The sequence below is a fragment of the Hyla sarda genome, chromosome 6 (genome assembly GCF_029499605.1).
Source record: "Hyla sarda isolate aHylSar1 chromosome 6, aHylSar1.hap1, whole genome shotgun sequence".
Lineage (NCBI taxonomy): Eukaryota > Metazoa > Chordata > Amphibia > Anura > Hylidae > Hyla > Hyla sarda.
In genome coordinates this window covers 293251354-293275562 of record NC_079194.1, presented here as the reverse complement: position 1 = coordinate 293275562, position 24209 = coordinate 293251354, and the positions used below count along the sequence as shown (strand labels likewise).

At 45.4% G+C, this 24209-nt stretch overlaps 1 protein-coding gene across 3 annotated transcripts in view; it reads left to right on the top strand.

Moving 5' to 3' along the window:
• TP53I11 (tumor protein p53 inducible protein 11) overlaps nt 1-24209 on the top strand; it is a 119848-nt gene that overhangs the window by 34609 nt on the left and 61030 nt on the right. Inside the window, exon 1 of one of the 3 annotated variants that reach the window (XM_056527779.1) lies at nt 11464-11836. The exons of 1 other annotated variant lie outside the window; for it this stretch is intronic. Coding sequence is in view for 1 of the 2 variants with exons in the window: in XM_056527776.1 (XP_056383751.1) it covers nt 23373-23429 (57 nt within the window). In the remaining variant the exon portion in view is untranslated. Of the gene's footprint in view, nt 1-11463; nt 11837-23211; nt 23430-24209 lie in introns of those variants that run through there. One more of the 3 variants, XM_056527776.1, reaches the window with a different exon arrangement.

Genomic DNA, 24209 nt, shown 5'->3' with positions numbered 1-24209 from the left:
AAATTATGACGGCAGGATGAGGATCTGGACAGGATCCCACCACATCCACTGTCACATTTTTCATGCTAAGGCCGGAGCATTGACAATTGGGGGAAACTGAAGGTGTAAGAGAGTAAAGGATATAGGCTCCGAAAATAAACGAATGATGCGCAAAGTGCTCCGTCAATGTCCCCGTGACCTGCCGCTGCCCCGCTCTTCCCACAATCCATCTGTCCCACTGGCACATTGGTTAAAGGGGTATTCCAGGAAAAAACTGTTTTTTTTATATATATCAACTGGCTCCAGAAAGTCAAACAGATTTGTAAATTACTTCTATTAAAAAATCTTAATCCTTTCAGTACTTATGAGCTTCCGAAGTTAAGGTTGTTCTTTTCTGTCTAAGTCCTCTCTGATGACACGTGTCTCGGGAAACGCCCAGTTTAGAAGAGGTTTGCTATGGGGATTTGCTTCTAAACTGGGCGGTTCCCGAGACACGTGTCATCAGAGAGGACTTAGACAGAAAAGAACAACCTTAACTTCAGAAGCTCATAAGTACTGAAAGGATTAAGATTTTTTAATAGAAGTAATTTACAAATCTGTTTAACTTTCTGGAGCCAGTTGATATATATAAAAAGTTTTTTTTCCTGGATAACCCCTTTAATATTCACATTCCTCATAAGGTCTCGCTCTATTCCAGCCAATTATGCTGAATGATGGAGGTAAGTAGAGATGAGCGAACTTACAGTAAATTCGATTCGTCACGAACTTCTCGGCTCGGCAGTTGATGACTTTTCCTGCATAAATGAGTTCAGCTTTCAGGTGCTCCGGTGGCTTGGAAAAGGTGGATACAGTCCTAGGAAAGATTCTCCTAGGACTATATCCACCTTTTCCAGCCCATCGGAGCACCGGAAAGCTGAACTAATTTATGCAGTATAAGTCATCAACTGCCGAGCCGAGAAGTTCGTGACGAATCGAATTTACTGTAAGTTCGCTCATCTCTAGAGGTAAGTGAGGAGCTAATGGCTTTCGTTTTTTGACATATTACGATGTGACATATTACGATTCCGGTCCCCCATTATAATACAGAAACGGTCACTGCTAATATACAGAGGTGTCAGGACTTTGTCCCAGTCCCCTGCGAAAGCTAAGAAGAGTCTAAGGGTCTATTCACATTTCCGCTTGCAGAATTCCGCCTCAAATTAAAGGGGTACTCCTCCGGTGGAAAACATTTTTTTTTAAGGTCTTTATAAGTCAACTGGTGCCAGAAAGTTAAACAGATTTGTAAATGAATTCTATTAAAAAATCTTTACCCTTCCAGTACTTTTTAGCGGCTGTATGCTACAGAGGAAATTCTTTTCTTTTTGAATTTCTTTTTTGTCTCTCTGCTGACACCTCTGTCCGTGTCAGGAACTGTCCAGAGCAGCTTAGGTTTGCAATGGGTTATTTTTTTTCTACTCTGGACAGTTCCTGATACAGACATCAGGTGTCAGCAGAGAGCACTGTGGACAAGACAAAAAAGAAATTCATAAAGAAAAGAATTTCCTCTGTAGCAAAGTACTGGAAGGGTAAAGATTTTTTAATCGAAGTAAAAAAAAGATTAAAAAAAAAAAGTACCCCTTTAAAGCCCATAGACTTCTATGGGATTCCGCACTCCCATTCACACTTCTGAATTTCCGCTTGCGGAATTCCGCAAGCGGAAATTCAGAAGTGTGAATGGGAGCGTGGAATCCCATAGAAGTCTATGGGCTTTACTTTGAGTCGGAATTCCGCAAGAGGAAATTCTGCCGTGTGAATAGACCCTAAAGCTAGGTTCAGACTACGGAATCTCCGGGCAGAAAATTTCCACCCGGAGATTCCAAGTTCCACCTGCGCCGACTGAATTAGTCGGCGCTAGGACCGCGCGGACACTGCAGTCTCCTATAGACTACTATGTGTTCCGCTGGGATTTCCGCCTGAAGAAAGAGCAACCCCTTTCTTCAGGCGGAAATTTTCTAGCGGATTTCTCATCCGGATTTTCCGCTTCACAAATTCCGAAGTGTGAATTTGTGAAAGGAAAACTATTCACTACACTATGCATTATAGTAAGCGGAATTTCTGCCGGAAATGTCAAAGCGAAAATTCCGGCGGAAATTCCGTAGTCTGAACCTAGCCTAAGGAGAAGAGATGGGATTTCCCTGCTCTGCGGATAGGAATTTACTGTCCAGGTATAAGGGATGGAGGAGCTGACAGATATCTGATCCACTCATCCAGGGATCAGTGTAGAATGAAGGATTTACCACAGAACACCAGCGATAAGAGAGTGGTGGAACCTCCTGAAATCACTTAAAGGGGTATTCCAGTAAAAAATTAACTGGCTCCAGAAAGTTAAATAGATTTGTAAATGACTTCTATGAAAAAAAAATCTTAATCCTTCCAGTACTTATCAGCTGCTGAAGTTGAGTTGTTCTTTTCTGTGCTCTCTGCTGACACCTCTGTCTGTCTCAGGAACTGTCAAGAACAGGAGAGGTTTGCTATGGGGATTTGCTCCTGCTCTGGACAGTTCCTGAGACAGACAGAGGTGTTGGCAGAGAGCACTGTGGTCAGACAGAAAAGAACAACTCAACTTTAGCAGCTGATAAGTACTGGAAGGATTAAGATTTTTTTTTTTTTTTTTTTTATAGAAGTAATTTACAAATCTGTTTATCTTTCTGGAGCCAGTTGATATGAAAAATAAATTGTTTTTCACTTGAGTACCCCCTTAATCCAAGGACACCAGGGACTAGAGTGTGCTCAAATCCCCTGAGATCACTTAATCCCAGGACACCAGGAATTAGGCTAGGCTCACACTATGGAATCTCCGGGCAGAAAATGTCCTGAATCAGTCGGCGCTAGGACCGCGCGGACACTGCAGTCTCCAATAGACTGAGAATGAGCAACGCCATTCTTCAGGCGGAAATTTTAAAGCGGATTTTCCGTTCACAAATTCCGCTTCACAAATTCCCAAGTGTGAACCTAGCCTCAGAGTGTGGTGGACCCTCCTGAGATCACTTAATCTTAGAACACCAGGAATTAGAGTGTGGTGGAACCTCCCAAGTGAACACCAGGGACTTGGGTTATAAATAACTGGGCACCAGGGACTAATGTTTAAACCCCTGTACACCAGGGACTTGGGTTCTAAACTAAGAAGTAGGGTTATAAAAAAAAAAAAAACTGAACACAGAGGGACCTGGGTTACAAACCACTGGACACCAGGGATTGGGATGGATATCACTAAACACCACCAGGGTCTGGGGTTAAAAACCACTGGACACTAAGGACTAGGGTTATAAACCATTGGACACTAAGGACTAGGGTTATAAACCAATGGACACTAAGGACTATGGTTATAAACCAATGGACACTAAGGACTATGGTTATAAACCAATGGACACTAAGGACTAGGGTTATAAACCATTGGACACTAAGGACTAGGGTTATAAACCAATGGACACTAAGGACTAGGGTTATAAACCACTGGACACTAAGGACTAGGGTTATAAACCATTGGACACTAAGGACTAGGGTTATAAACCAATGGACACTAAGGACTATGGTTATAAACCAATGGACACTAAGGACTATGGTTATAAACCAATGGACACTAAGGACTAGGGTTATAAACCATTGGACACTAAGGACTAGGGTTATAAACCAATGGACACTAAGGACTAGGGTTATAAACCAATGGACACTAAGGACTAGGGTTATAAACCATTGGACACTAAGGACTAGGGTTATAAACCAATGGACACTAAGGACTATGGTTATAAACCAATGGACACTAAGGACTATGGTTATAAACCAATGGACACTAAGGACTAGGGTTATAAACCAATGGACACTAAGGACTAGGGTTATAAACCAATGGACACTAAGGACTAGGGTTATAATCCATTGGACACTAAGGACTAGGGTTATAAACCAATGGACACTAAGGACTAGGGTTATAAACCAATGGACACTAAGGACTAGGGTTATAAACCATTGGACACTAAGGACTAGGGTTATAAACCAATGGACACTAAGGACTAGGGTTATAAACCACTGGACACTAAGGACTAGGGTTATAAACCAATGGACACTAAGGACTAGGGTTATAAACCAATGGACACTAAGGACTAGGGTTATAAACCACTGGACACTAAGGACTAGGGTTATAAACCACTGGACACTAAGGACTAGGGTTATAAACCAATGGACACTAAGGACTAGGGTTATAAAACACAGGGGGTTGAGTTGGAAACCAATGAACACTAGAAACAAGGGTTAGAAATCACTAAACATCAACCACTAGGGTTATAAACCAATTTACACCAGGGACTATGGTTATAAAGCGCTGGACACCAGGGACTATGGTTATAAACCAATGGACACCAGGGACTATGGTTATAAACCGCTGGACACCAGGGACTATGGTTATAAACCAATGTACACCAGGGACTATGGTTATAAACCAGTGGACATCAGGGACTATGGTTATAAACAGCTGTACACCAGGGACTATGGTTATAAACCACTAAACACCAGGGACTATGGTTATAAAGCACCGAACACCAGAGATTATGATTATAAACCCCTGAACACTAAAGACAATGGTTAAAATCAATTGAACACCAGGCACTAGGATGCTAAACCACAGGACTCCAGGGAAAAGAATAGAAAACTGCTCAACATTGGGATCGAGGGTAATAAACTACTGCACGTTTTTATAAATGTTCTAGATCAGTGGTTCTCAACCTTTTTTGTCAATGTACCCCTGGGCCAATATATGAGATAAATACAATAACACCCTCCCATACTGCGGCGTTACCTGTAGTTTACCATACTTACCAGGCCTGTGTCTATCCCGCTCATCAGGAGTCGGAGGGCCGCACTGACGGGTGACGTCTTTCTGCGCTATGCCGCCACCTCCGCGCAACCTCAGGGATGTCACACGTCAGGCCCGGCAGCCACTGCAGCTCATCATGTAAAGTGGCTGCAGCCGCAGCTCCGTGCACGGTACAATATAGCGAGCTGCCGCAGCGACTGCGGCGTCCAATCCCCGCTCTGTGCTGACAAATACTGCCCAATGCATGTCCGGTATTTTTCAGCGAATTGCCGTACCCCCACATAACCCTTGGCGTACCCCTGGTTGAGAACCCCTGTTCTAGATCACTGGACACCAGAGACAAGGGACACCCTAAGCCCTAAATGTCCAGCTATTCCTTCAGGGGGGGCAGCCGTCACTCCAAGAGCAGCTGAGATAGTGACACTACAACTCCCAGCTCAGCCACAGAGACATAGATTGGAGATCACTTGTGTAAAAAGACCTTTAAAATAAAAGAACATCCTGTCATTAAAGGCGAGAAAGTGGAAGAAAGTCTGTAATAGATTACGGTTTGTGCGGGAGGGAAAAGCCTGAGTAATATGAAACAATTGTACATTCTGGATTCACAGGAAATGTTTAATCATCTGAAAACACAGAGGAATAAACAATGAACTGGAATCAGAGTAATAAAACAGAGTAATTGGAAGATTATTAGAGAAGATATCACTGGGGGAGACGGCGGCCGCTCTGCTAAAATACGTGACGCCAAGTACAATGTACTAGAGAAATGGTACCTGCCCCACTGCAGTGTTTGTCACTTATTCATTGTCACTCAATGCTTTCCAAATATTACTGTCAAATCTGTAACATTTACTCTAAAGATTTTAAAAATATTTTCAGAAAAATCAATAAATTTGAAAAGGCAATATGGTCTCGTCCGCTTGTGAATTTTGTCCTTGTCAGAGAGGAGAAGGCTGGACAAGGACCTCTCTGCAACACATTAATCTCTCCATTCATTTGCTAGAATGCTAGAAAGCTGTAACAGTCCAAGATTTATCAAAGTAAGTGCATTTTATTGGAATGGCCCCAAAGTTGTTTCACAGAATCCTAGTGCCCGGAGGTCTCATCACTGCACTTTGACAAAAAGATAGTTGTAGGGTCATCAGGGAACCACCACACAAGTCAGTGGAAGCCACAGTTTCAAGGGGTATAACAGAGTTCACAGTCACAACCGGGCACTGGTACCTGTGGGCCCCTTCCCAAGGACACCCCAGGGTTATAATGGCACATGGAAGGCGGGGGCCCTGTTACAGATTTTGCCAAAGGTTAAAATGCCAAAGGAAAAAACAAACAAACAAAAAAAAACGCACATAGGCTAAGTTTTTCCCTTTAGTGGCAATTGCTTTTTTTCCCGAGTATTTGGCTTTAAAAATGGAATTTTTCACACAGATAAGAGTGATTAAGGGTGAGGGGAAAAAGCCCCCCCAAAAAACGAAATACTACAATATAAAAGTCTATAGGAAAAAAATGCCATAGTCTCAGTAGGTGGTGATTTTAGAAAACAACCACAAAAAAATAAAAATAAAATGCCAATAAAGATTGAAAAAAACGTTAAAGGAAAAAACGTTGCTTTTTTGAAAAAAAGAAAACCCCGCCTAACCAATGCACAAAAATGCCACAAAAAAAACCCGCTACCTCATTTTTGCAGTTTTTTTTTATGTTTTTCCCCTCAAAACAATAGTGTGTATTGTATTGTATTATTGTAGTGTGTACCATAGTATTATTTTTTTCCTTTGGCGTTTTTTTTTTATTTTTTTTATTGAGTACAGATCATGTGATTTTTTTCATCAATTAAAGATTTGGTGGAAATTAATGCCAAAAACCCCAATGTCTCATGTATTACATCTTCCATTGCATATTAGGTTTTCTGACACGTCTGTGGTTGAAGACTGATCGGGCACTTGATGGACTGGCAGCGATGTCCTCGGAGCCCGGTGTCTGCAGCGCCGCATTATTAGATGATCAGGTCAATATTTGGCTCCTATAATCTGTCACTGTCGGGGGAGGACGCCATGTTCTCTGCTCAGGTCTTCATTTCCCTCATGTTCAGGCTGAGGTTCTGTGTCTGACATTTCAGCAGTGACATCAGGTATATGTATGCAAAAATAATGGGATGGGTGCCAAGTGAATAGGTGGCAGGTGTATAGATGCCAGTTGTATAGATGTCAGGTGAATAGATGGCAGGTGTATAGATGCCAGGTGTAATGGTGCCAGGTGAATAGATGCCAGGTGTATAGATGCCAGGTGTAATGGTGCCAGGTGTATAGATGCCAGGTGTATAGACACCAGTTGTGTTGATGCCAGGTATATAGATGCCAGGTGTAATGGTGCCAGGTGTATAGACACCAGGTGTGTTGATGCCAGGTGTATAGATGGCAGGTGTAACAGTGGCAGGTGTATAGACGCCAGGTGTATAGGTGTCAGGTGTATAGATGCCAGGTGTAATGGTGCCAGGTGTATTGACGCCAGGTGTAATGGTGCCAATTGTATAGGTGCCAGGTGTATAGGTGCCAGGTGTAATGGTGCCAAGTGTATTGATGCCAGGTGTATAGACACCAGGTGTATAGATGCAAGGTGTATAGATGCCAGGTGTATAGGTGCCAGGTGTATAGATGCCAGGTGTATAGATGCCAGGTGTATTGATGCCAGGTGTAATGGTGCCAGGTGTATTGACGCCAGGTGTATAGGTGCCAGGTGTATAGGTGCCAGGTGTAATGGTGCCAAGTGTATTGATGCCAGGTGTATAGACACCGGGTGTATAGATGCCTGGTGTATAGATGCAAGGTGTATAGATGCCAGGTGTATAGATGCCAGGTGTAGAGATGCCTGGTGTATAGAAGCCTGGTGTATAGATGCCTGGTGTATAGATGCTAGGCGTATAGATGCCTGGTGTATAGATGCCAGGTGTATAGCAAACATGTGTATAGAAGTCAAATGTATAGGTGCCAGATGCATAGGTGTCAGGTGTATAGGCGCTAGGTGTATAGATGCAAGGTAAATAGGTGGCAAGTGTATAGACACCAGGTGTATAGATGCCAGGGTATAGATGCCAAGTGTATTGGTGCCAAGTGTATAGATGCCAGGTGTATAGACGCCAGGTGTATAGACGCCTGGTGAATTGGTGCCAGGTGTATAGAAACCAGGTGTATAGGTGCCAGGTGTATAGGTGCTGGGTGTATAGATGGCAGGTGTATAGGTGCTAGGTGTATAGATGCCAGGTGTATAGGTGCTAGGTGTATAGGTGCTAGGGTATGGGTGCCAGGTGTATTGGTGCCAGGTGTATAGATGCTAGGTGTATAGAAAAAATGTGTATAGGTGTCATGTGTATAGAGGCCAGGTGCATAGACGCCAGGTGTATAGGTGCCAGGTGTATAGGTGCCAGGTGTTTAGGTGCCAGGTGTATAGGTGCTAGCAGTGCCGCCAGTAGGCAGGTAGCCCCTCCATTAGCTAAGTACCCCCTCCCTCCATTAGCTAAGCAGTCCCCCCCACCAGTATGCAGGTAGCCCCCCTACCTGCAAAAATGGAAAAAAAAATGACACTTACCTCCTCTCCTGCAGCAGCCGGCCTGCCTCCACTCTGGTGCATACAGCGCTGATGAGTGGCAGCACCACTTGCGCTAGGTCAGAGATCAGGCTGCCATACGGGTGTAGGCTGCATCCTGAAGCTGACTGCAGCCTACATTTAAGTGGTGCTCATTGGCCTTCCCAATCAGTTGAATTATAATTATAGTCCAATGGACCCAGTGGGACTCATGGATGATCCGACTGACATTGTGACCCGAACGCCTGTGACCACCAGACCCAGGAGGATGGCAGCGGTCATGTCTAAGGAGTCTTTTCATGTCTGTAGGTTTGGAGTATAGATTGAGGGATAATTGGTCTTCTATGACCTTCACCATCAAGAAACAAGATAGTCTTTGTACTATGTCTGACTAATCCAGTGGTCTTCAAACTGTGGACCTCCAGCTGTTGCAAAACTACAACTCCTCGCATGCCCGGACAGCCGTTGGCTGTCCGGGCATGCTGAGAGTTGTTGTTTTGCAACAGCTGGAGGTCCACACGACTATAAGGTTACGATAATTCACATATGGCTATTATATAACTTACAGTCCATGCTCCCTGCATACTGAACCTCAGGGTTATGTGGATTTCCTCAGCCATGTCTGAATAAAGCTGCATAATGCACTGAGAGCCGTACAGGGGGCTGGCGCTGCCCACGGGCACTGGTGTCAGGTCTTAATGCACTTTACCATCTGCAGAATTTATAGCATGCACTCCCCCCTTTGCAAAGCTGAGACCTGCCAGTGTCATGGATTGTTCTCAATCATCATCTGGGAAGACCAGGTGATGTCAATCTCAAAGGTTTTAAATGCCCAGACTCTGACCTTGCCCCAACAATCAGCACCATGGGTTCTTCTAAGCAGTTGTCTAGAAATCTGAAACTGAAAATAGTTGATGCTCACAAAGCTGGAGAAGGCTATAAGAAGATAGCAAAACGTTTTCAGATGTCAATATCCTCTGTTCGGAATGTAATTAAGAAATGGCAGTCATCAGGAACTGTGGAAGTTAAAGCAAGATCTGGAAGACCAAGAAAAATATCAGACAGGACAGCTCGCAGGATTGTGAGAAAAACAATTCAAAACCCACGTTTGACTGCACAATCCCTCCAGAAAGATCTGGCAGACACTGGAGTTGTGGTACACTATTCCACTATAAAGAGAGACTTGTACAAATATGGTCTTCATGGAAGAGTCATCAGAAGAAAACCTCTTCTACGTCCTCAAATTTAACTTTTTGGCCGGAATGAGCAAAGGTACGTTTGGAGAAGAAGGGGAACAGAATTTAATGAAAATGGGGGTGGATCAATCATGCTTTGGGGTTGTATTGCAGCCAGTGGCACAGGGAACATCTCATGAGTAGAAGGAAAAATGGATTCAATAAAATTTCAGCAAATTTTGGATGCTAACTTGATGCCATCTGTGAAAAAGCTGAAGTTAAAGAGAGGATGGCTTCTACAAATGGATAATGATCCTAAACACACCTCGAAATCCACGGGGGATTACATCAAGAGGTGTAAACTGAAGGTTTTTCCATGGCCCTCACAATCTCCTGACCTCAACATAATTGAAAATCTATGGATAGACCTTAAAAGAGCAGTGCGTGACAGACAGCCCAGAAATCTCAAAGAACTGGAAGACTTTTGTAAGGAAGAATGGGCAAAGATACCTCAAACAAGAATTGAAAGACTCTTGGCTGGCTACAAAAAGCGTTTACAAGCTGTGATACTTGCCAAAGGGGGCAGTGCAAGATATTAACTCTGCAGGGTGCCCAAACTTTTGCAGACGCCATTTTTTTTTCTATTATTTTGAAAGTGTAAATTATGGAAATAAAATCTAACTTTTGTTGACATATTATTAGAATGTCTAATCTGTAATTTGATGCTTTTTGGTGATTTTTTTTCCCATCTTTCCTTGGCTTCTTTATGCACATTAATACAAATTTTTACCTGGGGTGCCCAAACTTTTGATTCCCACTGTATGCAAGGTATGACTATATCCATCATGTCTTTCTACCAAATGTCTGAAGCTTAGGAGAAGGGGTGAAAAACACAGGAGGCGCTCCCTGATGAGGCGTATCCGCTGCTGTGTACCTACACCACACCCAGGTGATCTACCAACCTTAAAGGTAGCTGCGCTGGATTGTGCCACACTTGAGAGGGTGGATATAATTGAGGTTGCTGGCTGATGCACTCTAACCGGTATCGGGCCACCAAGAGTGGTGCCCAATAGAGAGAAATGGAGGTAATTAAAAACAAACAAAAAAAAAAAACGGTTTGGCGCGGCGTTGCTCAGTATTCGGTCAGAAAAGAAGGACTCGAGTAGCACAGGACAATAAAATCTTTACTGGTGTAGCAGGGACAACGCGTTTCGGCATCCACTGATGCCTTCCTCAGGTCCACTCACAGTTCCAAGTTGCAGTACTTGCTATGCGCTGGGTTGCTGGAAAGGAGTCCTGTTGTGTTTCTGTGCTGTCTCGGTCCGGCTTAGGCTGCCTTCACATGTTGAGTTATATTTGTGGTACTGTATTAAATTATGAAAATCGAAGTCATCTCGTGTAAAATGGCTGAAAAAACGTGTGCAGTACCTGCGATAGCACTGCGAATTAAACACAATGTGTGAACACCGCCCCAGGAAGGGTTTGTGGCTCTTGACCGACCCAATTTATGTCTAAATTGGACAGCGATCATGTGACTGCTACCTGTACCCCTGTATTGTCACAAAATAGAACTAAACTGGAATAAAAAGAGATTTATTGACCAGCTTTCCTAGACCCCTGAATGGCAGATCTTCCTAGGAATGCATAGGAATGCATAGGGGGATTTGTCATTCAGGAGTGCAGGAAAGTTGTGTGACCCTGCCATGGGCCTTATTGGTCTTCACCCAGCTTTTCCTGAAGCAGAACGTGCTGAACAGAACTTCTAAAAGGGAAGAACTAGAGGAGACAGTCCGGGGGTGGGGGAGTGAATGGAGGGGGCGCTGCGCACTGGGCGGTATATACGGTAATGGGCGCGCACTGGCAGTGATTACGGTGCGGAGCTCAGGATGTTGTGACTCGGAGCTGCGGCTGCAGGAGGCGCCGGGGAGTGAGCGGCAGATGTGCGGCCGGGAGAGTGCGCTGTGAGCGGGGACAGGAGCCCGGGAGAGTGCGCTGTGAGCGGGGACAGGAGCCCGGGAGAGTGCGCTGTGAGCGGGGACAGGAGCCCGGGAGAGTGCGCTGTGAGCGGGGACAGGAGCCCGGGAGAGTGCGCTGTGAGCGGGGACAGGAGCCCGGGAGAGTGCGCTGTGAGCGGGGACAGGAGCCCGGGAGAGTGCGCTGTGAGCGGGGACAGGAGCCCGGGAGAGTGCGCTGTGAGCGGGGACAGGAGCGGAGGAGCCCGGGCAGGACTCAGCGGAGGAGCCGGAGCAGTGTGCGGGTAGGAGCTGTACTTCTCACCTGTGTGACTGCGGAGACATGCGCACATTCCCTCTATGAATAGTCTCTTAGTCTATGAAGTTGGGTGCTGCCCCCCTATCTGGAGTGTATATAGCTGGGTGCTGCACCCCTATCTGGAGTGTATATAGCTGGGTGCTGCACCCCTATCTGGAGTGTATATAGCTGGGTGCTGCACCCCTATCTGGAGTGTATATAGCTGGGTGCTGCACCCCTATCTGGAGTGTATATAGCTGGGTGCTGCACCCCTATCTGGAGTGTATATAGCTGGGTGCTGCCCCCCTATCTGGAGTGTATATAGCTGGGTGCTGCCCCCCTATCTGGAGTGTATATAGCTGGGTGCTGCCCCCCCTATCTGGAGTGTATATAGCTGGGTGCTGCCCCCCCTATCTGGAGTGTATATAGCTGGGTGCTGCACCCCCTATCTGGAGTGTGTATATAGCTGGGTGCTGCCCCCCCTATCTGGAGTGTGTATATAGCTGGGTGCTGCCCCCCTATCTGGAGTGTGTATATAGCTGGGTGCTGCCCCCCTATCTGGAGTGTGTATATAGCTGGGTGCTGCACCCCTATCTGGAGTGTGTATATAGCTGGGTGCTGCACCCCTATCTGGAGTGTGTATATAGCTGGGTGCTGCACCCCCTATCTGGAGTGTGTATATAGCTGGGTGCTGCACCCCCTATCTGGAGTGTGTATATAGCTGGGTGCTGCACCCCCTATCTGGAGTGTGTATATAGCTGGGTGCTGCACCCCCTATCTGGAGTGTGTATATAGCTGGGTGCTGCACCCCTATCTGGAGTGTGTATATAGCTGGGTGCTGCACCCCTATCTGGAGTGTGTATATAGCTGGGTGCTGCACCCCCTATCTGGAGTGTGTATATAGCTGGGTGCTGCCCCCCTATCTGGAGTGTGTATATAGCTGGGTGCTGCACCCCTATCTGGAGTGTGTATATAGCTGGGTGCTGCACCCCTATCTGGAGTGTGTATATAGCTGGGTGCTGCACCCCCTATCTGGAGTGTGTATATAGCTGGGTGCTGCACCCCCTATCTGGAGTGTGTATATAGCTGGGTGCTGCACCCCCTATCTGGAGTGTGTATATAGCTGGGTGCTGCACCCCCTATCTGGAGTGTGTATATAGCTGGGTGCTGCACCCCTATCTGGAGTGTGTATATAGCTGGGTGCTGCACCCCTATCTGGAGTGTGTATATAGCTGGGTGCTGCACCCCCTATCTGGAGTGTGTATATAGCTGGGTGCTGCACCCCCTATCTGGAGTGTGTATATAGCTGGGTGCTGCACCCCTATCTGGAGTGTGTATATAGCTGGGTGCTGCACCCCTATCTGGAGTGTATATAGCTGGGTGCTGCACCCCTATCTGGAGTGTATATAGCTGGGTGCTGCACCCCTATCTGGAGTGTATATAGCTGGGTGCTGCACCCCTATCTGGAGTGTATATAGCTGGGTGCTGCCCCCCTATCTGGAGTGTATATAGCTGGGTGCTGCCCCCCTATCTGGAGTGTATATAGCTGGGTGCTGCCCCCCTATCTGGAGTGTATATAGCTGGGTGCTGCACCCCCTATCTGGAGTGTGTATATAGCTGGGTGCTGCACCCCCTATCTGGAGTGTGTGTATATAGCTGGGTGCTGCACCCCCTATCTGGAGTGTGTGTATATAGCTGGGTGCTGCACCCCCTATCTGGAGTGTGTGTATATAGCTGGGTGCTGCACCCCCTATCTGGAGTGTGTGTATATAGCTGGGTGCTGCACCCCCTATCTGGAGTGTGTATATAGCTGGGTGCTGCACCCCCTATCTGGAGTGTGTGTATATAGCTGGGTGCTGCACCCCCTATCTGGAGTGTGTGTATATAGCTGGGTGCTGCCCCCCCTATCTGGAGTGTGTATATAGCTGGGTGCTGCACCCCCTATCTGGAGTGTGTATATAGCTGGGTGCTGCACCCCCTATCTGGAGTGTGTATATAGCTGGGTGCTGCACCCCCTATCTGGAGTGTGTATATAGCTGGGTGCTGCACCCCCTATCTGGAGTGTGTATATAGCTGGGTGCTGCACCCCCTATCTGGAGTGTGTATATAGCTGGGTGCTGCACCCCACGTCTGGTTTGTGTATATAGCTGGGTGCTGCCCCCCCTATCTGGAGTGTGTATATAGCTGGGTGCTGCCCCCCTATCTGGAGTGTGTATATAGCTGGGTGCTGCCCCCCTATCTGGAGTGTATATAGCTGGGTGCTGCCCCCCTATCTGGAGTGTGTATATAGCTGGGTGCTGCCCCCCTATCTGGAGTGTGTATATAGCTGGGTGCTGCCCCCCACGTCTGGTTTGTGTATATAGCTGGGTGCTGCACCCCACGTCTGGTTTGTGTATATAGCTGGGTGCTGCACCCCACGTCTGGTTTGTGTATATAGCTGGGTGCTGCACCCCACGTCTGGTTTGTGTATATAGCTGGGTGCTGCACCCCACGTCTGGTTTGTGTATATAGCTGGGTGCTGCACCCCACGTCTGGTTTGTGTATATAGCTGGGTGCTGCACCCCACGTCTGGTTTGTGTATATAGCTGGGTGCTGCACCCCACGTCTGGTTTGTGTATATAGCTGGGTGCTGCACCCCACGTCTGGTTTGTGTATATAGCTGGGTGCTGCACCCCACGTCTGGTTTGTGTATATAGCTGGGTGCTGCACCCCACGTCTGGTTTGTGTATATAGCTGGGTGCTGCACCCCACGTCTGGTTTGTGTATATAGCTGGGTGCTGCACCCCACGTCTGGTTTGTGTATATAGCTGGGTGCTGCACCCCACGTCTGGTTTGTGTATATAGCTGGGTGCTGCACCCCACGTCTGGTTTGTGTATATAGCTGGGTGCTGCACCCCACGTCTGGTTTGTGTATATAGCTGGGTGCTGCACCCCACGTCTGGTTTGTGTATATAGCTGGGTGCTGCACCCCACGTCTGGTTTGTGTATATAGCTGGGTGTTGCACACTCCATTGTATCTGTTTTTTGTTCTGCACCCCTATATTCTATTTTTCTTTTCCCAAATCTGCATGTATGTCTGAAGCCCCTCTTCTTCTTTCACTGTGTGGGTGCTGCACCCTTCTCTGACTGTATGGGTGCTGCACCCCTTTATCCCAGGTGACTTCATACTGCTGGGTGTACTGTAACTGTAACATAACTGTCACAGTATCACTCTACTACAGTGTCACCCAACCAGGGTGGCTCCAGCTGTTGCAAAACTACAACTCCCAGCATGCGGCAACTCTACTTGAATAAATCGGATCTGTTCCCCCAGCGGTTTTCTAATGTGTCAGTGATAGGAACACGTATCAGTCTAGACCTGTGTGTATCCAGCTGTTCCAAAACTACAACTTCCAGCATACCCAGACAGCATCCAGTTGTCTGAGCATGCTGGGAGTTGTAGTTTTGAAACAGCTGGAGGCACCTTTGTTGGGAAACACTGTTCTAGTTAAACATATTTTATATCAAACTTATTTTATATCAAATAGCTTTACTCCTGCTCTGGACAGTTCCTGACCTGGACAGAGGTGTCAGCAGAGAGCAATGTGGACAGACAGAAAAGAAAAAATAAATCAATACATAAATGTCACCCTTTGCAACAGCTGGAGCAAGCCTGGTTGGGTAACCCTCCTCTACTATATACTATACACCCCTTCTAACTGCAGACGGCTCACCTGTGAAGTTAGGAGCTGCTTCACCCTAATCTCCCTCCTCCCCCCCCCCCCCTTATTTATTTTGTGTTTTGGGGTGCATAGCTCTATTCTCTTCTCGTCCTCCATCCCCTTCACTGGCTGTCTCTTCTTCTGCTATGTCCATGGCTTTGTGTGAACTTTCAGTAAGCGAATGCAGAGGTGCTGCACCCGCAGCACCTCTGTATGCACCTGGCTTGGTGCTGCACTCCCTCCTATTTTTTTTCTCCATCCAAAGCCTCAATATAATTTTAACTCCTTTGATGCTACAATCCTCTTTATGTGATTTTATGTTGTTCTCTTCTTGGATACAATACACATGGCTTCAATGTTACATTTTTAGACCCTTTCGGAATCTTATTATGTCTGGGAATAATCAAGGTTGATGAGACATTTACATGATGAATGCATCAGAATGACATAAAGATACAATGTATCCAGCATCAGCCTAACAAGCGCCGCTATAAATGGCTTCCCAATGCTGATTGTCAGATGTAGCAGAGCTGAGTGAGTCACATTCTTGCTTTTGCATCTTGAGACAATGTTGCGCCTACAAAGTGGGCTCTGCTACATCTGTGTGTTATTGGGCAGTGGTTAAAGCGGTATTCCAGGAAAAAACTTTGTTTTATATATCAACTGGCTCCAGAAAGTTAAACAGATTTGTAAATTACTTCTATTAAAAATGTTTAATCCTTTCAGTACTTATGAGCTTCTGAAGTTAAGGTTGTTCTTTTCTGTCTAAGTGCTCTCTGATGACACATGTCTCGGGAAACGCCCAGTTCAGAAGCAAATCCCCATAGCAAACCTATTCTAAACTGGGCGTTTCCCGAGACACGTGTCATCAGAGAGCACTTAGACAGAAAAGAACAACCTTAACTTCAGAAGCTCATAAGTACTGAAAGGATTAAGATTTTTTTAATAGAAGTAATTTACAAATCTGTTTAACTTTCTGGAGCCAGTTGATATAGATAAAAATTTTTTTTTCCTGGAATACCCCTTTAACCCATTCCTAACATCTGCCAGGCTGGTCTATGTCATCGTTGGTCCCCAGAAATGATGACATCTATAGACAGTGACAGTTCCCGACCTCTAACCTTCCCTCTTAGGGACGCCAAAGTGTGGGAATAGATTTCCCTCCTAGTTCTGTGGGATGCCGAATGTTTTCAGTAGAGTTCTTCCTGGGGCTTAAAAAAATATTTTTCGTGGGGTGACCTTATCCCATAGACCTCAGTGCATCCTGGGTGGTACTAAGCTGTGCTCTGGGGGTGCCCATCAAATGCCCCCTCCATACTGCAAAATAGTTCATGCATATTCTTTTCATGGGTTGTTTACCAAATACCCTGCATATCTGTAAATATTTATATCCTACCTCTATTCATGTCTATTTTATTATTTATTAATTATTTATTTATTATAAAAAATATATAGATTTTAATAATCATAATAAAATAGGCATGAAAATATATAAACTCTATTCATGCCTATTATATTATTTATTAATTATATAAATATTATTTATTTACTATTATATTATTATTTAGTATTTATTTAATATTTACTATTTATATTTTTTTATTGTTTAAAATAAATAAATATATATATATATATATATATATATATATATATATATATATATTTATTTTTTTAGCAATGCGCATGGTGTTCGTTCACAAATTTGAACAAAAACAGAGTGAAAAGTTATTGATCTAGTTAATGTAATGTATAAATGCATATTTTCCAGTCTCAGGAGCCTGAGAAAGCTGGGTGATAACCAATAGAACTAATTTACAAATCATGTCTAGATTCCTTCATGAATAAATTGAGAGATAGATAGATATAGAGATAAATAGATTAAAAAAAAAAAAAATATATATATATATATATATATATATATATATATATATATATATATATATATATATATATAATCTCTGTGTGAAGAAAATAATATTTATTATAATTTTTTTCACTTTATTTTTTATATATAATATACATTTTTTTTTTAATGTATTTTATTAAGGTGACTCCACAGAGATTGATACCTATATATTCAATGTGAGATGGTTTGTACATGTAGCCGTTTTACAGTAGCTATAGAAAGCTGGGTGGCAACCTGCCTTTGAAACTAATGGGATGTTGCCCACAGGGCTCTGGAGTCAGTATATAAATGCTCCGACTCCACAGTTTTTTGTACTTCCGACTCCTCTGTATTAATATGCGAATGTATTTATAAACACTTACAGTTGACTCCAAGAAGCTGTTCCACCAAGTTCTTCTAAGCTCTTCTAGCAGAGAGAGGTAGTTGGGCAGACGCTGCTGCCTTCTCCTTTTTGTGTGCTGATCTGCTGCTGAAGATAGGGCAGTGGGAGGATCCAGGAAGGGGCATTTATTATAAAACATGATTTCCCTAGTAGAATCCCATAATCATGTTTAAAGGGGTACTCCACCCCTAGACATCTTATCCCCTGTCCAAAGGCTAGGGAATAAGATGTCAGATCACTGGGGACCCCCGAGTTCGCCGCCGCAGCACCCCACTTTCATTACTGCACAGAGCGACCTCCATGCCCCCTCCCATAGACATGTATTGAGGGGGCGGGCCGTGACAACATCACAAGGGGCGGAGCTGTGACGTAACGATGCTCCGGCACCTGTATTGCCCGTCACTACGCACAGAGCGAACTCGCTCTGTGCAGTAATGATAGCGCGGTGCCGCAGTGGCGATACCGGGGGTCCCCAGCAGCGGGACCCCAGCGATCTGACATCTTATCCTTTGAATAGGGGATAAGATGTCTAAGGGCGGAGTACCCCTTTAAGCTAACAATCGAGTTTACAAGTTTTTATAGCCTTAGCTGAATGGCAGCAGTTTTTCCAATGGTTTACAGCTTCAGTCTTGAACTATTGACCCTCCATTCCCTTCACTTATACAAGTGTCTCTAGTCCTGGAAAAAACATATTTCCTTAACCCCTTATCAATGAGAGGCTAGGTTATCCATGGGTTCCCTGTAACAGCAGAACACAACACTATGGAAAGTATAAGTATTGCCGCCCCTAATTGTGCGTTGCGTGCCATATAGTAAAGCACATGAAAAACTTCTTCACAGTCACTTAACTTGTTCGTTTTGCGGTTACGCTTTTTTTTTTTTTCATTCCAATCTAAATTTAGTAGGAGTCGGTGCATTGTTTGCCGACTCCGACTCCAGGTACCCCAAATTTTATCCGACTCGGACTCCACAGCCCTGGTTGCCCAGCTTGTCCAGATTCCAGAATGGCAAGCCTGTAGCTATACAGCGGTCTCTCAAGTTACAATATTAATTGGTTCCAGGTAGGGATGTAAGAAAAAATCGATTCTCGCGATAATCGCGATTTTTCATTTGCCGATACAGAATCGATTCAAAATATTTTTGAATCGATTCTTTTAGGGATGTGGAATTTTTAATAAAACACACTTTCTCTTACCTGCCAACGAGCCCCCGGAGCTCCGGTACACTCCGGTACAGGTGTTCGGTCCCCGGGCTGTATTCTTCTTACTTCCTGTTAGTCCGGCACGTCACACGGAGCTTCAGCCTATCACTGGCCGCAGCGATGTCCCGCCTCCGCTGGTGATAGGCTGAAGCTCCATGTGACGTGCCGGACTAACAGGAAGTAGGAAGAATACAGCCCGGGGACCGAACACCTGTACCGGACTGTACCGGAGCTCCGCGGGCTCGTTGGCAGGTAAGATAAAGTGCGTTTTATTTTATTTTGCAGCCCGGACGGGATAACATGAGAAAAGTGCGCGCCGGAGTACTAGATCGCCGCTGTCAAAGCTGACAGCGGCGTCTATTGGGATCTATGAATGCTCCCAGGTGGGCGATATATCGCGATGTATCGTCACCTAGACGGTATCGCGATATATCGGGATATATCGAATCGCCACACTGGTATCGCGATTCGAATCGAATTGCCAAATTCTTGGCGATTCACACCCCTAGTTCCAGGACGGCCATTGTATGTTGAGGCCATTGTATGTTGAGACCATAACTCTATGGAAACCTGGTAATTGGTTCTGAAGCCACAAAATGTCAAAAAAATAGGAAAAAGTGAGAATTAAAGAAAAATAAGTAGATAACTAATAGAGATGAAGCATATTAAAGTAAGAAAGATCTACTGGGAGCTGTAATCACTGTCTATGTTAGTGTTTCCCAACCAGGGTGCCTCCAGCTGTTGCAAAACTACAACTCCCAGCATGCCCGGACAGCCAACGGCTGTCCGGGCATGCTCGGAGTTGTAGTTTTGCAACAGCTGGAGGCACCCTGGTTGGGGAAAAATGGTTTATGTAGAGGACAGGAGCTTCTTCAGGGTCCTATACAGAACACACAGTGTCCCAAATGGAGCCGCCCCTTACTTGGTGTCCAAAGGAGCAGCTAACCCTGGCACAGGTAAGGAGTGGTACAGAACTTGTAGTTCCTCCCTGTACTGTAGGGGGCGCTACCAGACAGCCAGTCAGTGCATGCACTTCAGTAATACAGGTGATTTCAAGTTACAATGGTCCAGAAACAAACTTTGTATGTTGAGGCCATTGTAAGTTGAGGGATCAGTGTATATTGAACTTGCTATAAATTGCCATAGGTTTCATATTCTGGGATCTGAAAACGCTTGGTGACATTACAGCCCTGAGGAGATTGAACCCAGCTTCTTCACATTCCTGCATGGATAGGAAGCTATTTACTTATTTATTTTTATACATTTTTTTTTTATTTTTTATTGTAGAATGTATTATTACCTTTTTGTATACACTTTTGTATGTCCATCTCCAGATTCCTGTTGCCCTGTTGGGTAGGTATATGTAAAATGTGACATGTATTACCGCATGTTTGCCTTTCTGGGTTCTAAGAAAGCTGGGTGACTGCTCCTAGTGGTGGAAAAAAAAAGGTTTTCGAGGGTTTCTAGCAGTTGTTTTCCTTGTAATGGGGCGGTGCTCTGAGTGTTATTTTAGGTTACGGATTCCTTGTCCCTTTTGTCCTTGTTGTCCGTCCTTTTGGGAATTTGGGGCCTGTGTGTGTGTGTCTGGTTTTGGTTTGCATAATCCATACCCAATGCCATTTAGTTATCACCTTGGGAATTTTCATGGGTTAGTTAATTGGTCTCGGCACTGGCGCCACGCTCGGAGGACGGGGACCATATTACCATCTGCTTTGCATATTAGGGTCTCCTATGAAATCATTGTCCTCCGTTGCGCCCCCCCGGATGCAGGGGGATCAGTCATGTGTTCGGTGGGATGTTACATTGTTACTTCAGGACCCGAGGGCAATGGCCGCCAGAAGTTTTCTGGGTACGTTAACACGTACAACACCTGCTGCATATTTTCTGCAGTCTAGTTTGCTGCCGTTGTGTGACCTAATGCTTCCATTCACTGACAGCAAGCATTGGCACCATATTAAAAAGAAGTGTATATCGTGTTGTTGTGGTGGGCGGAAGGGACCACCTGTTGTCAGTGAGCCATTAGATCAATCCTTTCTAGAGATGAGCGAACTTGCAGTAAATTCGATTCGTCACAAACTTCTCGGCTCGGCAGTTGATGACTTATCCTGCGTAAACTAGTTCAGCCTTCAGGTGCTCTGGTGGGCTGGAAAAGGTGGATACATTCCTAGGAAAGAGTCTCCTAGGACTGTATCCACCTTTTCCAGCCCACGGGAGCACCTGAAAGCTGAACTAATTTATGCAGGAAAAGTCATCAACTGCCGAGCCGAGAAGTTCGTGACAAATCAAATTTACTGTAAATTCGCTCATCTCTAATCCTTTCCAAAACAGTGTGTCTCCAGCTGTTGCAAGACTACAACTCCCACCATGCCCGGACAGCCTTTGGCTGTCCGGGCATGCTGGGAGTTGTAGTTTTGCAACAGCTGGAGGCACACTGTATGGAAAACGCTACATTAGGTCATGTAGGCTACAGGAGACAGGGCGCCCTCAGGGGTTTGCAGTGTTTACTTGTAAGTGGGACGTCTTCCCACAGATATAATCTTCTAGCACCTGTTTCCTGCTAGATACATTTTGCCTGGAGAACCTGTAACGATCGGCAATGGACGCCAGGTTAGGGAGCGCTGCCCCCTGTGCCATCTGGGCGACGGCAGTGCCTGTGCATTCTTACCCGCAGTCCTATGTAAAACGATAAATAACACCAACCTAATATCACTTCAGCTCCAGTCAATTGAATATGACCAACTCGGCTCTGCTACATCTGTATCTGTTGCATAAAGACTAAGTATCCCATAAAAGCTGTAGTGGGGGCAGAGACCGTCCTTATACATATGTAGCAGAGCTGAGTTGAAGATATAAGGATGGTCTTTGCATCCGCTACAGCTTTTATGGGATGCCTTGTCTTTATGCAACATATACACATGTAGTAGAGCTGAGTTGGACATATATGTTGCATAAAGACAAGGCATCCCATAAAAGCTGTAGCAGATTCACGGACCGTCCTTATGTCCTCAACTCGGCACTGCTACATCTGTATATGTTGCATAAAGACTAAGTATCCCATAAAAGCTGTAGCGGATCCTTATGTCCTCAACTCGGCTCTGCTGCATCTGTTGTATAAAGTCTAAATGTCTCCTATTAGCTGTAGCGGACGCAAAAGCCGTCCTTATATTTTCAACTTGGCTCTGCTACATTTGTATCTGTTGCATAAAGACAAGGCATCCCATAAAAGCTGTAGCGGACGCAAAGAAAAAGATGTAGTGGGCGCAAAGACCATCCTTATGTACTCAACTCGGCTCTGCTACATCTGTATATGTTGTATAAAGACAAGGCATCCCATAAAAGCTGTAGTGGATGCAAAGACTGTCGTTATACAGATGTAGCAGAGCTGAGTTGAAGATATAAAGATGGTCTGTGCATCCGCTACAGCTTATATGGGACGCCTTGTCTTTATGCAACATATACAGATGTAGCAGAGCTGAGTTGGAGTGGAGATGTAGTGGACACACAGTCCGTCCTTATGTCCTCAACTCAGCTCTGCTACATCTGTATCTGTTGTATAAAGACAAGGCATCCCATAAAAGCTGTAGCGGATGCAAAGACCGTCCTTATACATATGTAGCAGAGCTGAGTTGAAGATATAAGGATGGTCCGTGCATCCACTACAGCTTTTATGGGATGCCTTGTCTTTATGCAACAAATACAGATGTAGCAGAGCTGAGATGTAGTGGACGCAAAGACCGTCCTTATGTCCTCAACTCGCCTCTGCTACATCTGTATATGTTGCATAGAAGCAAGGCATCCCATATAAGCTGTAAGCGGATTCAAAGACCGTCCTTATATCTTCAACTCAGCTCTGCTACATCTGTGTGAGGACGGTCTTTGAATCCGCTTACAGCTTATATGGGATGCCTTGTTTCTATGCAACATATACAGATGTAGCAGAGCTGAGTTGAAGATATATGTTGCATAAAGACAAGGCGTCCCATAAAAGCTGTAGCGGACGCAAAGACCGTGCTGACTTCCTACTCGGCTCTGCTACGTCTGTATCTGTTGCATAAAGTCTAAACGTCTCATTTTAGCTGTAGCGGATGCACAGACCGTCCTTATCCTCAGCTCGGCTCTGCTACATCTCTATCTGTTGACTAAAGACCAGGCTTTATGTCCCTCTGTTCCAGAGTTGACAAGACGATTATGCGATTAGTGGCGTCGAGGATACCGTTGTGGTACAAGAATGGGTTAACGGCGAGGAGCGTGCCAGGTGCAGAATAATATCGCCCCACGCGATTCGCTGCAGAGCGTCTTAAATCCCACAGCTTCCGCTCCGCTCAGCTTACACCACTTGCCAGCCGAGCGGCGATGTGCGCACATCTTCTAGACGTCCCGTCAGCTGCGTTCGTTGAGCCGGATGAGAGGGTAAGTGAAGAATCTGTGGCGAATAGGTGTGCCAGGGCTACCGCAGGGCATGGGGGGTACAACTAAATGCTGGCACGCGCATAAGACTCTAGGGTAGTGTCTGCCAACTACAACTCCCAGCATACCCAGATGCCATCTTCCATAATCCCCCACATAGACTTTACACAGTCCCTATCCTCTTTTTGCAGGGTTGGGTCTGGGTGCAGATTTGAGGATTTACCCCTAGGGGGAGTCGCTGGAAGCAAGGTGGGTTTGGATTAATTCTGTAGTTAGTTAGTGTCTGCGGTGCAATTCCTCAATTGACCAGGTGTGGCAGGCTGAGGTTGGGGTATATCGGCACTGTAGGACGGGTGACTGTCGGTGGGGCAGTGCCGCATTGCATGGTCCCTGGCACTTTAAAGAACCGTTATGGTGAGTTTATCATTGTTACTATGACTTTAATTATATGCTGCAACTATTAAGGGGCTTGTGCCGCTGTGTGCATTTGCAACCACCAAGCATACTATGAAGAATCTGTAAAACTGTTTTTGATATAAAATAAGCAACGGCATATGATTCACTAAGGTGGAGTTTCCCAACTAGGGAGCCTCCAGCTGTTGCAAAACTACAACTCCCAGCATGCCCGGACAGCCTTCGGCTGTCCGGGCATGCTGGGAGTTGTAGTTTTGCAACAGCTGGATCAACACACTCCGGAGACAACTGCTATAGCCAGTTGATTAATTTTTAATGGACACTACTGTGTAATACTATCATCCACCTGTGGAGGCGCTGCAGGGAAAT